The sequence below is a fragment of the Papio anubis genome, chromosome 13 (genome assembly GCF_008728515.1).
Source record: "Papio anubis isolate 15944 chromosome 13, Panubis1.0, whole genome shotgun sequence".
Taxonomy (NCBI): Eukaryota; Metazoa; Chordata; class Mammalia; order Primates; family Cercopithecidae; genus Papio; species Papio anubis.
This window is the reverse complement of record NC_044988.1, coordinates 97,735,206-97,750,112: the sequence shown is the minus strand read 5'-3', so window position 1 is coordinate 97,750,112 and position 14,907 is coordinate 97,735,206. Positions and strand designations below refer to the sequence as shown.

The window sequence follows — 14,907 nt, the reverse complement described above, 5'->3', positions numbered from 1 at the left end:
TGATGCGACTCCTGTTTATTTTGCTTTTTATTTCGGAATAAATGGATTTAGCCATACTGCTCTGCCTGGTGTGTTCCTGTTTCTCTCACTGGGTTCTGGAGTTTGTGCCACTGAACGGGGAGCCCCAGAGTGTCTGAGCCTGCGCATGTGGGCTGTTGGGACCTTCCAGGCCTGTTACCGGTATGCTGCCTGGTGACATCTAGGGGATTACACAGGGACTACCATGGTACCTATGGGGACAGTTCGGCCCTGATGGCCAACAGGCTCAGAAGCCTGATCTAGCGGTGGCCGGGAAGGCAGGGTGCCAGCACCCAAGGTGTCTTCTGTTCTGCCCTCCTGCCTCCCTCGCCTGCCTGAGCCTGGTGGCCTGTTCTGTCTGTCCCTCCCCAGAATGCTGGCCACCCCGCAGGCTCCCTCTAGACTGAGTTAATGGCCCTGCCCCCTAGTGGCCAGAGCCGGCTTCACAGGATGAGAGCCAACTAAGCTCCAGGGACTTTCCAGGAAAAGTGTCCCTTGGAAAGGATGTGGTCTTTTTACCGCCCCCAACAGCACCCTAGTAATGGCTTAGCCCTTCCCCTCCCCTGAGCTCCAGAGAGAACACAACCAGCAGAGGAGACGTTCCCCGTCATCCAGAAATAGGTTTTATTCTCAGCCGAGGGACAGCAGGACTGGTAGAGACTGTCAGGCCACACGGCTGCCTGCACAGCACCCCCATGCTTGGTAGGGGGCGGGAGGTATGGCGGGGGCTGGCTGTCCGCAGGCTGGGCATGACAGGGAGGCTCACTGGAGGTGGCACACTTCAGAGGGGGATGTCAGGGGACAGCGTTCTCTTGTAGTTGGGCCACAAGACTCCACAAGGACAGCACGGTGACTGATTCCCAGCGCTAGAGGCGAGGCGGTCGGCCATGTGTAGGTGTGTATATATATGAGTATTTATAGATATTTATAGAACAGGGCAAGGGCATACCACTGAAGGGGCACAAGTTTTCACCAATGGTCACGCCTGGAGGTGTCAGCTCACCACTACAACAGACTAAGTCACAGATGAAGGGGGCTGGCTTTGGGGCTAGGGAAGCCACTGTCAAGTCACAGAACAGCCATCCAGGCAGGCTTGGAAAGGGAGGTCTCCGAGAAGAGGAGGGATCTGTTTAGAGGTCGAAGGGGGGCCTGGGGCTCTCAGGACGGGATGGACTTGCCTGACCCGATCGGCTGGCAGTTGGAGAGAAAGCAAAGAGAAAACGGGAGAGAGAAAATCGAGGAGAGAGCTGGTAAGGCAAGTGCAGCACACAGCCGGCTGGGGCCGGCCGCACCGCAGCAGGTGGGAGGGCCGGGGAGGGGAGGGTGCAGGTGTGGGTGTGGCAAGGTTCCTGGAAAAGACGGGCTGGAAGGAAAAGGGGAGGAAGATGGAGGGAGGAGCTGTAGCTTCACAGATATTGCCTGGGGGCTGTGGCGGCCCTCCCCACCCCACACACGCTGGCCTCTCACACAGCACCCAGGCAGGGCACCCACAGTTCAAGCTGATGCTCGGCCCCCTCGGGCTTCCCTCTTCTCTGGTCACCCTGTCTTCCAACCCACCGGCCCAGGGCCACCCCTTGCCTTGGGGAGCCCCAGGCAACAGCCACCAGGCCTGATAGAGAAAGAACACTGCTTGAACTAGGAGGGTGAAACTAAAAGGGATGGCTGGAGGGAGCGCCAGAGGCCCTTCTGGGTGGTCAGAAAACCCAGGACCCTCTGAAATGACCCTGGGGGAGGCAGGGAGGGCAGACAGCCGGATGCCAGTGGCCATAGACTTATAAGTCTAAGAGGGGAGCCTCAGCTGGTCGGGGGGCTGCAGGTCGCGTAGGTGAGGCTGGGCCCTTCCTGCTGGGAAAAGCAGAAGAGCGAGAGTCAGTGGCAGGAGAAGGGGGGCGGGCTCACTGGGTGGAGCTCAGCAGGACCAGCAGGCACGGTCGTCCCCTTGGCTGAATGGCACAAGTAACCCTAGGAGCAACAGGCCAAGGTGCATGAGCCCGCTGGCTGGCTACAGTGCTTCAACTGGGGCCAGGGACACTGCCTTCAGTCACACGCTAGCAGCTATGATGGTACCTGGGAGGGAGGGAAGGGGGCTGTGTGTCCCTGCCTGGCCTGTGAGGTGTGTTGTGGGATGACCGTGGGTATGGGACTCTCAAGCTTTTACCCTAGATCACCACTGGATTGCCAGCAGATAGAGGAGGTGGTACCCTGACTATCACCCCTGCTCTGCAGTGGAGTTGGCTCTCAGCGCTGCCAGGCTGGGAGCTGGATGCCTTACCCCAGGAGCATGACTCTGACTGCACACCAGGCAGGATGTGCCCAGGATGACATTCCTAGGCCTCTGGCCGCCTCACAGTCCAGCCCCACACACAACCCCCTCCAAGTTCCCAGCCTTTACACAATAAACCACGAGCTCTCTGCCCTCTCTGATGGCTCCAGAGAGCACCCATGTCTGCCAGCTTGGGCACGGAGCCTGTTCCAAGAGTCCCCAGGCTCAGCCATGGAGGCCTTGGGCAGTGGCACTGAGTCCCGAGGCTCGCTGGGAAGGGAGGTGAGAGAGCCAGTGGCACAAGGACAGAAAGAGGAAAGAGCAAGTGTACAGCTGCAGAAGGGAGGGGCGGGGAGCCTGGCTCTGAGGTCCCAGGTGCGTGCCCCGTGTGGAGCTAGTGCAGCGGGGCAGACACACCGTTCATGCAGCAGGCGGTGAGGCAATACCTACCATGGCTGACGCTCCTCAGGGGTCACTGATAGTGATTCTGAAAGACAGCACGAAATCAACATGGCAGTTCACACGCACGGGTGGGACAGGCCTGGGGGTGGGGGACACACACACGCACACGCCCGGGCGTGCACACACATGCTGTGAGGCCCCATGGCCCACATGCACACGCTAACACACATGCCCACAAACAACACGCATACGCCTCCTTCCCTGCCACCTCCCGGTGCCCAGCACCCTCACTGGCCGGCGGCACGTGCAGCACGGATCTGGGGCATGCAGCCACTCAGCACACTGAAGCACACGTGTGGGCCGAGTCACAACACAGAAGCTCACCCGCACACAGAGGCATTTGCACCAGCTCCCTGCACACTCGTGCCTGGCGTGCTCAGAGGACCACCCGTGCTGCTCATGGAGACAGGGCTAGCTCGCTAATGTCCAGCTGTCATTTCTCCACCTAAGAGCCTTCTGTGGTTCCCTACTGCCTACAGCATTGAGCCCCAACAAGTCAAACTCTCCGGACTTTGAAGGTTCTCCATCCTATGCCCCACCCTCCCCACAGAGCTCTTCCTCATTCTGTCTCTGTTCTCTGCTTTGGCCAGTGGCTGTCCTTGATGCAGCCCACACTGCACCTCTGCCCACACTGCAGCTCTTTACCCAGATACCCTCCTTGCCACATAAGCCTATCTCAGCCATGCCTCAGACCGCACTGAAGTCACGTTGCCTTGAAGAAGCTCTCCCAGACTGCTCTTTTCCCCAAGGTAGCGTCATGATTTGCCAAAAGTTTCATGTGTGTTAGCAAGACTGGAGTCAGGCTGGCATCAAACCTTACGTCACATATCTCACACCGCACCATAGACCTGGGTGCCAAATCTGAACTCACGTTGGAAGTTAGCAAAGTGCTCCTACGGCTGCATCTGCAGTTAACACAGCATCCCTATAGCCATTGTCTCCCTCGATCCCCACAGCCACCCTGGGAGAAAGGCAGAATGTCATCATTTGGTAGAAGGGATGCTGAAGCTCTGGGAGGGAAAGAGACATGTCTAAAGGCGCAGGGTAAAGCAGCATCTCTGGACTCCCAGTCCAGTCCTCTTGCCCAATACCATGTTGCTTGCCTCTACCCATCTGCTTTGGTCATCAGAGCATCACAGGGCAAGCCCCAATCTCTGCCTCATTTTGGTTTATGGGCGCTAGACCCACAGCCCTACCCTCCAGCCATGCAGAAACAAAACAGATGCTATTGTCCTGCAGTGTTCTTCCTTAGAGAATGTGGCCAGTGGAAACAGGGCAGACTGGGAATTGGAGTGCACTTCCTTGAAAGAGGGTCATGGGTCAAGAAAGTCAAGCCAAAGGATGCAGTAGAAAGCTTTTCCTTAGAAATCTTTGGGAATGAAGCAGGCTTCAGCCACTCCCATCCCTGCCCCTGCCGCCACCCCTACCACATTGGTTTAGACTGGGTAGGGCCGGAAGCGGGGGGTGGGGGTGGGGAGGAAAAAAACCATCAGATTGCCCAAGGCCCCAGGCTCCTTCCCCAGCTGCTCCTGTCCTAGCCCGGGCCTGGGTGCCATTCTTACACTCTCACACTCGTGTGCACGCCCACACACACATCACACACCTCTCTAGTCACACAGTCACAGCCTGGTCTCTGCTCCTGTGGGCCAGTGGCTGGACACCCCCTGGGATGGCTCAAAGGAGTCAGGACTGGGAAATGGGGACATCAGGGTAGCTGAAGGAAATCCACACACCCAGAGCAGATAGGGGTTCAGACTCAGACCTAAGGTAGGCTCCGTAGGGGCTGGGAGAGGAATTGGACGGAATGGAGGATGGAGGACAGCAAGAAGAAAGGAGGAGGAATGCAATGTGTAGGCGGCCGCCAAGAGTGAAAATAGAGGGAAGCGCCATGCAAGTGCTGGAAAGAAGGGGGCAGGTGGGACGAGCCCCACAGCCCCCTCCCCAGAAACGACCACCTCCGGGACTCAGCGCTCCCTCGGGGGCAGGCTCCGCCAGCCCTCGGCCACACGTGGCGTGGCTCCGGCACCCAGAGTCCGATTGCCTGGGATGGAAACGGCCGGTTCTGGCGGCCGGGTCCGATGCTCTGGAATCCAGCCCCATTTCCCTCCCGGCCACGCCCGTCCGGCAGCCTCTCCAGCCGCATTCAGCCCCTACTCACCTGGGGACCCCGGGCGGGGCGCGGTTGGGGCGCGAGGGCACCTGAGGGGGAGGGCCGAAAGGGTCAGGGGAAGCCCCCGGCCTGGAGGGCACGGGGGGCGCCCCCCCCAGGGCGGACCCAGCAGGCGGAGGCCCAGGAGCAGGGCCCCGCGACCCGGGCCGGGCTGGGGGCACGGCGGGGGCTCGGCGCTGCGGCGTGGGGCTGGACGTGGGCGACCTGAGGGCGACAGTGAGCGAGAAACAAGGAGACGCGAGATGAGCGGCTCCGCCCACACTGAGGCCCCGCCCCAGCCCAGTGCTTGCCACGCCCATGCACGCAAAGCCCCTCCCTGCCGTGCCCCGAGGCGGTCGCCGGAGCTTAAGCCCCGCCCCCAGCGGCGCCAACGTCCCAGCTCCACCCCGCCTCGCAGCCAGCTCTCCACGGCAAGCCCCGCCCCGCGGCAAGCCCCGCCCTCTCTAAGCTCCGCCCCTCGCTCCAGGTGGGAGCCACCCCGGTGACGCGGGCGCGCCACTGCCCGGTCCCGGCACTCCTCCCGTGGGCCCCGGGCTGGGGGGCTTTGGGGCCGTGGGGGCCGGCCCTGGTACCTGCGTCCGGCCGGTACGCTCTGCACCTGCAGCCAGGAGTCGTCCACGGGCGGGGGCATGGGCGTGCTGACGGTGGTCGTATTGATGTCGCCGATGATGCTGAGCGCCTCCTTCAGCGCGTGGTACATGCGCAGCATCTCGTCGCGCCGCTGTGCCTGCTCCGCCGACTCCTCCATCAGCGTGTTCTGGTCCCCACACGAGTACAGGTTGGCCAGCAGCTCCGAGAAGATGAACTCCTTGGTCTGCGAGTAGGCAAAGAGGGAAGGAGGTGGGGACTTGATGCCTGTGCCGCCCTGGCCGCCCCACCGGGCCGGCCCCCACGGCCCCCCACGGGACTGTGAGCTGGTATGGCTTTTCCCACGCGGCTCCTACACTGCGTAGACTGGAAGATTCGCCTCCCCACCGCGCTTTTCTCGCTCAGATGAGGACACTGAGGTCCACAGGAAAAGTCACCTAAGGTCACAGATCCGGGAGGGGACTTAGGACCTATCACACCACTAGAACACTTGTCTACTCAGTTTTCCATTCCAGTCCAGGGTCCATTTGTCCCTCCTTCCTCAGGGGGATTTTATCTTGTTGTGGGCTGGTCCTGTTTTTTTTTTTTTTTTTTTTATGCATTTTATCCTGGGTTCAAGCAATTCTCCTGCCTCAGCCTCGGTAGCTGGGATTACAGGCATGCACCACAGCGACCAGCTAATTTTTTGTATTTTTTTTTTTTTTTTTTTTTGAGACAGAATTTAGCTCTTTTTGCCCAGGCTGGAGTGCAATGGGCCTTTGATCTCCCGTCTGCCAACCTCCACCCCACCTCGGTTTCAGAGTGAGTCTCACCGCCTCCAGCCTCGGTAGCTGGGATTACAGGCATGCCACCACCCGGCTAATTTTTTGTATTTTAGTAGAGAGCGGGTTTCTCCATGTTGGTCAGGCTGGTCTTGAACTCCCGACCTCAGGTGATCCGCCTGCCTCACGGCCTCCCAAAGTGCTACGGGATTACAAAGCGTGAGCCACGCGCGGCCTGGCTTTTTGTATTTTTAATAGAGGCGGGGTTTTGCACTCCATGTTGGTCAGGCTGGTCTCAAACTCCAACCTCCAGGTGATCCGCCCACCTTGGCCTCCCAAAGAGTGCTGGGATTACACAGGCATATGAGCACTGCAGCTGCAGCCAACCCAGCTATTCTTTAAAATTTCTGTGTAGAGACGAGGTCTCACTGTGTTGCCCAAACTGGTCTTGAACTCCTGGGCTCAAGTGATCCTCCTGCCTTGGCCTCCCAAAGTGCTGGGATTACAGTTATGAGCCACCGTGCCCAGCCCCTCATTATATTTCTTTCTTTTCTCTTTTTTCTTTTTTCTTTTTTTTGAGATGGAATCTCGCTCTGTCGGCCAGGCTGGAGTACAGTGGCAGGATCTCAGCTCACTGCAACCTCCACCCACTGCAACCTCCACCTCCCGGGTTCAAGTGATTCTCCTGTCTCAGCCTCCCAAGTAGCTGTGATTACAGGCTCACGCTACCACACCTAGCTAATTTTTCTATTTTTAGTAGAGACGGGGTTTCACCATGTTGGCCAGGCTGGTCTTGAACCCCTGACCTCAAGTGTTCCGCCTGCCTTGACCTCCCACAGTGCCGGGATTCCAGGTGTGAGCCACTGTGCTCAGACCCTCATTATATTTCTTTTTTTTTTTTTTTTTTTTGAGACGGAGTCTCGCTCTGTCACCCAGGCTGGAGTGCAGTGGCTGGATCTCAGCTCACTGCAAGCTCCGCCTCCCGGGTTTACGCCATTCTCCTGCCTCAGCCTCCCGAGTAGCTGGGACTACAGGCGCCCGCCACCTCGCCCGGCTAAGTTTTTGTATTTTTAGTAGAGACGGGGTTTCACCGTGTTAGCCAGGATGGTCTCGATCTCCTGACCTCGTGATCCGCCCATCTCGGCCTCCCAAAGTGCTGGGATTACAGGCTTGAGCCACCGCGCCCGGCCCCCTCATTATATTTCTATCGGACAGCTCTGGTCTGGACCGTGCCTCCCTCCCTGGACCTGGTCCCATAGGGCTGGTTGGCATCTCCCCCAGGCCAACATGGCCACCTGCGTCCCCAGTGCCACAGGACTTCCCTGCCCCCATGCGGCGGAGCACGCACATTGTTAATCATGAGGTGCATGATGGTTTTGGGCATGAGGTCCCGCACGGTCTTGTTGACAATGGCCATGTACGAGTCCACAAGATTCCGGATGGTCTCCACTTGCCGTTCCAGCTGTGGGTCCATGGAATGCATGAAGCTGTCGGAGCCATTCTCCTCGGTCTCACTGGCCTGCCATGGAGAACACAAGGGCATCAGGGTGGCCAGGCCACGCAGCCAGGCTCCAGGCATCGCCAGGATCTCAGCCCCTCCAAAGGTACCCAGAACATTGAGGCACAGAGAGAAGCAACTGGCCTGAACACACACCAGGCTCTCCATCCCTGTGCCTCTCAGGACCCTAGACTCCCCTGATTCAGCCTTGTCTTGGTTCTGACTCTAGTGCCTAGAATTTGCCTCAATTTCCCAATCCAGAAATTATTATTATTATTATTTTGAGAGAGTCTTGCTCTGTCGCCCAGGCTGGAGGGCAGTGGTGCTGTCTTGGTTCATTGCATCCTCTGCCTCCCGGGTTCAAGCGATTGTCCTGCCTCAGCCTCCTGAGTAGCTGGGATTACAGGTGCGCACCACCATGCCTGGCTAACTTTTGTTATTTTTAGTAGAGATGGGGTTTCACCGTGTTGCCAGGCTGGTCTCGAACTCCTGACCTCATGATCGGCCCACCTCGGCCTCCCAAAGTGTTGGGTTTACAGGCGCGAGCCACTGCGCCTGGCACCAATCCAGAAATTAGAAAAGAACGTCTCCTGGTCCCTTGCTTGAAAACCTGGCTGGAGCTGGTGCCAGGCTGCAGATGCCTGACAGGAGGCAAGAGAAGGGCACACTCACTTTCTCTTTGTCCTGGGAGGCCCACACACCAACATTGTCACCACCGCCACCACCAGGGAGCACAGCCGAAGGAAACATACAGAGAGGAAAAGGGGAGAGATTGAGTGAACCTGGGGACACTGCACCCCAACTCTCAGGCTACTCTAGACATTGCCACAGTGAAATAGGGGAGGAAAGAGAAGGCAGTCACAAGAAACCACCATCATAGAAAGGGGAATATAGAAATGCCATCTGCAACAGAGACAGAGACGTGAAACTGCCACTGGAGAAGGATGGGAGGACCAGGAGACTTATCTCTGTTCCCACCCCCAGAGTGGGTAGGGGGGAAGGATTCCTATTATTTCTGAGCCAAATAAGGGCTCGGAAACATGACATGACTTGGCATCACTGAGGATGGTGCCCCAGGGGCCCTAGGATCATGCTTGCCCCTCCTCTCCTTGCCCTGCCACTCACTCCAACACGCTCAGGGTATACGCCAGCCCTCAGGAAGGAGGCCTTCCAGCTGTCCACCTCCTCCTGTGTCTCACAGGCCAGCTCCAGCTGCCGATAATCCTTGTAGACATTCCTGCAAGACAGGGCGGATGGTGAGGGCAGATGGGCAAAGCCCCACCCTCCCTGGGGGTTAAGGGCATGCCCAGACTTTGGGGTCACCATGCCTGAGGCCAGCTCATTTCCCAGCTGTGTGACCTGTGCAAGTCCCTTCCTCTCTCTCAGCCTCAGTTTCCTCATTGGGAAGATGGGTTAATAAGAATTCCTGCCGCCTCGGGTCACTGAGGATTCAGTGAAGTGAGTGGCAAAATGCTTAGAAGGGGACTGGACCTTTGATAAGGGGACAACCATACTCAGTGAAGTCTCTAGCTTGGGACCCAAGACCCCACCAGCTTCCTCTGTGGCTCTCTGAGGACCCCTCTGATGGCAGCTGGACTGAACCCTCATCTCTGAGTAGCAGAGGGCCCACTAGAGTCCGCCTTGGCTCAGGAAGGAAGAGGCCTGGTACTGCCACCGCCCTATAGGAAAGTGAGCAGGAGAAGAGGACCAGGCCTGACTAGGGCCCTTTGGCTCCAGTGCCTGGCAGAGTATAGTGCACGAAGAGCATGCACTATACCAGTGACAATGGAAGGGAGGAAGGGATAGAGGGAGGGAGGGAAGGGGGAGACTGGAAGGGAGGAAGGGAGGGAGGCAGGAAGGAGGGAAGAAAAAAGGGAGGGAGGAAAGGAGGGAGGATGGAAGGAAGGAACGGAGGAAGGAAAGGAGGGAGGGAAGGAGGAGGGAAGGGAAGGGAAGGGGAGGGGATGGGAGATCTTGACATGATGTCTAGCTCAGAGCAGGAACTCAGTAAGCATCTGTCAGTGGATTGCTTGCTGTGGGGCCTGGGGCAGGTTCCTCTCCTCCCTGGATCCCTGTACCCAGCTTCTACTCAGTGCGGGTGGTTTTGGGGCTGCAGCAGCTACAGCCAGGGGCAGGCAGGCACCTCTGCTCCGTGTTAAAGAGGGCAAAGATGTGCTTGCTCGACATGAACCCCTTCTCCACGTCCCGCAGCTTGAGGTTGTCCACAGACAGCATGTATTTCTTCTCTTTCTCCTGTGGGTGGAGGTAGGAGCAATGAGTGAGGTTGGCACTGTTCTCTGCCACACCTCACTCCCTAAGAGTCCCCCTGACTGGCCCAGGGCTTCTAAGCATCAGCGCCCTCCCACTGTGAAGGTGCAGCTAGATAAAATCCTGGCCACAGGACCATAGGCCTCCTGGGCACCGCTGGCCCCCAGTGGCGTTCCAGCCGGTCCCACCAGCTCTGCATATATGCCGGAGGCCAGGAGGCTGGTGAGGGGTGGGGAGGTGAGAGTGTGGGAGGCTCCCACAATCCCTCCCCAGGCAAGTCCTGGATACAAGCCAGGCCGGCCTCAGGCAGGGACCGCACACTCAGGCCTCTCTCGCCCCCGGCCTGGCCGCCTCTGACTTCATTTCCTGACTGCAGAGACCAGGAAGGGGGGCCACCAGCCCCGGCGGCTTCAAAGGGCTGGCTCAGCCCACTCCCCCAAGCTCCCCATGTGTTAGCAATAAGGCAGCCAGCACAAGCCTGGAGATGGTGTGCCTGTGTGTGCAACATGTGTGTAGTTGTGTGTTTGTGCCAACACATGCAAGCCCAAGTACATATTACCTACTGTGTGTGTGCACATGTGTATCTGGGGAGGTGCCCAGCATGAACCACGTGTCAGTGTGAGCGTGTCTGCATCTCAGTGTGGATGTGTGCACACTTTGTGGATGTGTGTGGCAATTGTGCAAGCCTACTACGTTTGCACAGCCATGCACAAGCTTATACCACACGCTTATACTGGGGTGCACATCTTACCTGCACACTGTGGTACAATGGGCTGTGTGTTTGGTTTATCTAGAGCTGTCTAGGAGGAGTTCTGTGTCTCTGCGCACAGGCGTGTAGGGTGCTAGGCCCATGTGTATGCTTGGTGTGGGCACGTGTGTATGTAGGCTGCTGTGTCCCAGGAGAGGGGTTCAGGGATCTGGGGAGGAGACACCCCAGGATGGGGTTCTGGGAGAGGGGAGGGGTTTTTGTCACCCATGCCCTACTTGCTCACGGGGGTCGTGTGTGTGGGCTTCAGGGACTCAAAGAGCTTGGGCATGAGCCTTGCCTAGGATCTCAGGTAGGGGGCTGGGTTTAGGGAGACCTTGCTCCCCTGTCCTGGCGTCATCCTGCCCACCCCTCTCTGCCCCCCACGTCCCCCTGGCCCATGCAGCCACATAAAGCCCTCTTTATGCCAGGCGGGTGGCCGGGAGCCCCAGAGGGCGGCTGGGGGAGGAGAGGAGGAAGTTGCACACACGGCCAGGGAACATCTGGAACCGTTCGAGAGAGGCCCCGCCGCCACCCGCCCTGCGCTTCGGGGTTGGACACTAGGTAGGAGCGGCCTCCTCCCCCCACCCCTCCCTTCCTGCCGGCCGGCCCCCTCCTCAGGCCCCTCCTTCTCAGCCCCAGCTCCCGCTCACCCCTGCCACGTCAAAGGAGGCAGAAGGGGAGTTGGGAGCAGAGAGGGGACCACGGGCTGGCTGGTCTGGGGCTGGGGGGACACAGGCTGGGGTTGGGGGGTTCTTGGATCTCCAGGGGATGGGGCTGAAGCGCCCACCGGATGGACAGACACTGCTGCCTGGATGGACCAGAGGACACCTCCACTCCGTCTACCCAGTGTTTAGACTATCTGTTCAGGACTCCCAAATTGTACAGTAGTCTGCACATTGGTTAGGCTGGGCTGGGTTAGACCCTCGGCGCCGCCGCCACTGGAGAGCTGGACCGACCCCTGCCTGCCATCCCAGAACCGGAGCCTGGAGCCAGGGCGTTGGGGCATAGGGTGGGCTGGGAGGAGGCACAGAGGGATGGGGTTGCCACCCTGCTGTGGGACTGGTGGGGGGTAGCGGTGATGGGGGAAGGGTGGCCGAGGAAGACTGAGAGGATGGGGGGGGTCAATGGGGACTGGGGATGTGGGCAGCTGCCGGTCTGCCCAAAGAGCCTCCCTCACCCCAAAACCTGAGGGCTGGCGGCTGGGTAGAGAAGTACAGACCACTCTCCCACCAGCTTGGACCACCTCCACATCCCCAGTGGTCCTAGTGCAAAAATCCACTCACATTCAACATACACGCACCTTGATACTCACAGCCCCAGAACTCACATACATGAGCACCCCCATACTTTCAATCTCACACCCGTGTCCCAGACACACACAAGTGCATGCACACACACCCATACACACCCTCACGACTGGAACACTCCCCCCATTCTCACATCCCAAAGACACACACAGATTCTCAAACACCCCATACTCACACAGTCCCTCCGGAGCCCCCTCCCCACACACACCTGCATTTACATCCCAAGTACAGGCACGTGCCCAGAGTCACTCCGCAGGTACACAGATTTCACCCCCAGATGCAAATGCAGACCACATATTCCAAACACACCTAGATGCTTATACCCCAGTCACACTCCTAAAAAACACCCACACACCAGACCCACAAGCCACACACACACACACACACATACCCCCTGCCTCCCAGCACCCACAGCCCACAGCCCACTGCCACCTCCCCACATACGATTCTCAGAGCTGCTTTCGCACACGACTTAACTCAGATGTACACAAAATCTCCAGAAAGACCTACAGGCTCAGGCACAAGGACAGGGGACCCCCTCAGTGGCACGCGCCCCTCCCCCACAGTATCGCCAGGTCTCAGGCCCTCGCCCCAGCTCACATGGTCTCCCTGGCCCTGTGTAAGGAGCCTCAACATGGGAGACCCCAAACCCATGGGGGCATCTAGGCAGCCTGCAGAGTGACCGGCAGGAAGCCGCCCCCTACCCGCACCCCACGCCACCGCACACTCCATCCCTTCCAGGGGCTCCCATGCTGGGGGAGGCCAGGGTTGGGGTAATGAGGTCCAGATGGCTTGGCGCCCCCGCCAGTGACGACAGAGGGCCCCTCCCAAGGTGGAGAGTTGGGGCCCCTGCCCAGGACAAACTTGGAGGAGACAGGGACCTGGGAGGGGGCTTGGAGGCCAAAATCACAGGCCCCACCCAGAGCCCCGCTCCCCCATTGAGGGTGCTGTAGCCTCCAACAGCCCCTCAGGAAGAAGAGGGTCCCTTCCCCCACTCCTTGGCCAGCTGGAGTTCATTACCACAAGCCCACCCCCAGCCCTCCCCATTCTCTCTGGTCACCTCTGGAATCCAGATGTGAAAGCCAAATAGACTCATTCTTAAAGGAGACCAGCAACAGGGGAAGGAGGTGGCAGGGGCTTCTGTGCACCCTAGTGGGCGGGGAGGGTTTTTTTGTGGCAACTCGGCAGGGCCCCCACACTTCTTGCCTCTCAGCCTGGGGGCACTCTGCGCATTTCCCTTGGACTGCAGGGGTCTAGGGGACTGGGGTGCAGGGGTTAACCGGGTGTCTGGCAGCTGGACTCGTGTGTGTCATGGGCCTGTGGGGGCCACAGAGGAGGCGGCACGCCCTGCAGCGGGAAAACAGGAAGGCCGCTGGGCCGCAGGGTCAGGGAGGGGCACCCAAGGCCCCTGCCCACCCTCCCCAGGGCACTTAGCCCCAGGCTCCTCAGTCCTGCTAAGCCATCTTCTTCTTCCAACCTGGGTGAGAGGGTGCCTCCCCCTGAACCCCCAGGGTCACCTGCCTTGGACCCTTGCATCCCAACTCCACCCGTGGATCCTTTTTTTTTGAGACGGAGTCTCGCTCTGTTGCCCAGGCTGGAGTGCAATGGTGCGATCTCGGCTCACTGCAAACTCCGCCTCCCGGGTTGAAGGCATTCTTGTGTCTCAGCCTCCCTAGTAGCTGGGATTACAGGCGCCTGCCAACATGCCAGGCTAATTTTTGTATTTTTAGTACAGACAGCGTTTCACCATTTTGGCCAGGCTGGTTTCAGACTCCTGACCTTAGGTGATCCACCCGCCTCAGCCTCCCAAAGTGCTGGGATTACAGGTGTGAGCCACCATGCCTGGCCTGCCCACGGATCTTTGATGAGACATTTTAAAACCCTATTCCACGGTCCAGCCCACTCCAAGCCCATAGGAGGGTCTGAGCCTGACTCTGGCCACCAGCCCAGCCCCTTGATGACTACTGGCCGTTGACTCACCTCATCATCCTTGTACCAGGACAGATTCTCAGCGGTCAGCACAAACCAGTACTCCTTGGAGCCCCCTTTCATGATGCCAATATTATTGATAGTCAGCCAGCCTTTGCGGATGACCTGGAGGGTGATGGGGCAGGAGGTCAGCAGACGGGGCCTGAGCCTCCCTGTGGGGGATGGGGTAGGCAAAGAGAGGCATTTGGAACCCCACCCCTCCCCCAGCTCTCGGAGGCCTGGCAGTCAGGGAGGGTGGGGGCCAGACCTGCCTTGGTTTGAACCACAAGTGAACAGAGTGGAAGACAGAGGAAGACAGAGATCAGCTCAGGATAAAGAGCCTTTGACAGGCAGACCTGGCCGAGTAAGGGACTGGAGGCCTGGGTAGGGGATGAGCTCCCTGTCACTAGGAGTATGCAAGCACAGTTAATGGGGGTGATTGGGCAAGCCAACTGTGAGTCTTGGAAGCTTAAGGTCTCATCTGTTCTGAGATGTGTTTCTGACTTTACACATGCTGCTGCTGCTGCTGCCTCTGCCTAGAAAGCACTTCTTCCTTTTTGCCTGGCAAATTCCTACTCAGCCTTCGGGTATCAGCTCAGAATTCACATTCTCGGCCGGGCGCGGTGGCTCAAGCCTGTAATCCCAGCACTTTGGGAGGCCGAGACGGACGGATCACAAGGTCAGGAGATCGAGACCATCCTGGCTAACACGGTGAAACCCCGTCTCTACTAAAAAATGCAAAAAAACTAGCCGGGCGGGTTGGCGGGCGCCTGTAGTCCCAGCTACTCGGGAGGCTGAGGTAGGAGAATGGCGTAAACCTGGGAGGTGGAGCTTGCAGTGAGCTGAGATCCGGCCA

At 58.8% G+C, this 14,907-nt stretch overlaps 1 protein-coding gene across 15 annotated transcripts in view; it reads right to left on the bottom strand.

Moving 5' to 3' along the window:
• Positions 1–614: 614 nt before the first annotated feature.
• Positions 615–14,907, bottom strand: part of DNM1 (dynamin 1) — a 52,936-nt gene continuing 38,643 nt past the window's right edge. For 3 of the 15 annotated variants that reach the window (XM_031654559.1, XM_031654558.1, XM_031654569.1), the window contains exons 15-22: positions 14,064–14,177; positions 9,904–10,013; positions 8,886–8,997; positions 8,433–8,444; positions 7,611–7,781; positions 5,486–5,727; positions 4,902–5,117; positions 615–1,863 (exon numbers count right to left, since the gene is read on the bottom strand). In XM_031654559.1, coding sequence (XP_031510419.1) covers positions 1,791–1,863; positions 4,902–5,117; positions 5,486–5,727; positions 7,611–7,781; positions 8,433–8,444; positions 8,886–8,997; positions 9,904–10,013; positions 14,064–14,177 — 1,050 coding nt within the window. In that variant the 3' untranslated portion in view covers positions 615–1,790. Of the gene's footprint in view, positions 1,864–2,731; positions 2,769–4,901; positions 5,118–5,485; positions 5,728–7,610; positions 7,782–8,432; positions 8,445–8,885; positions 8,998–9,903; positions 10,014–14,063; positions 14,178–14,907 lie in introns of all 15 variants that reach the window. The other 12 variants (XM_031654568.1, XM_031654566.1, XR_004178013.1 and 9 more) reach the window with 11 other exon arrangements.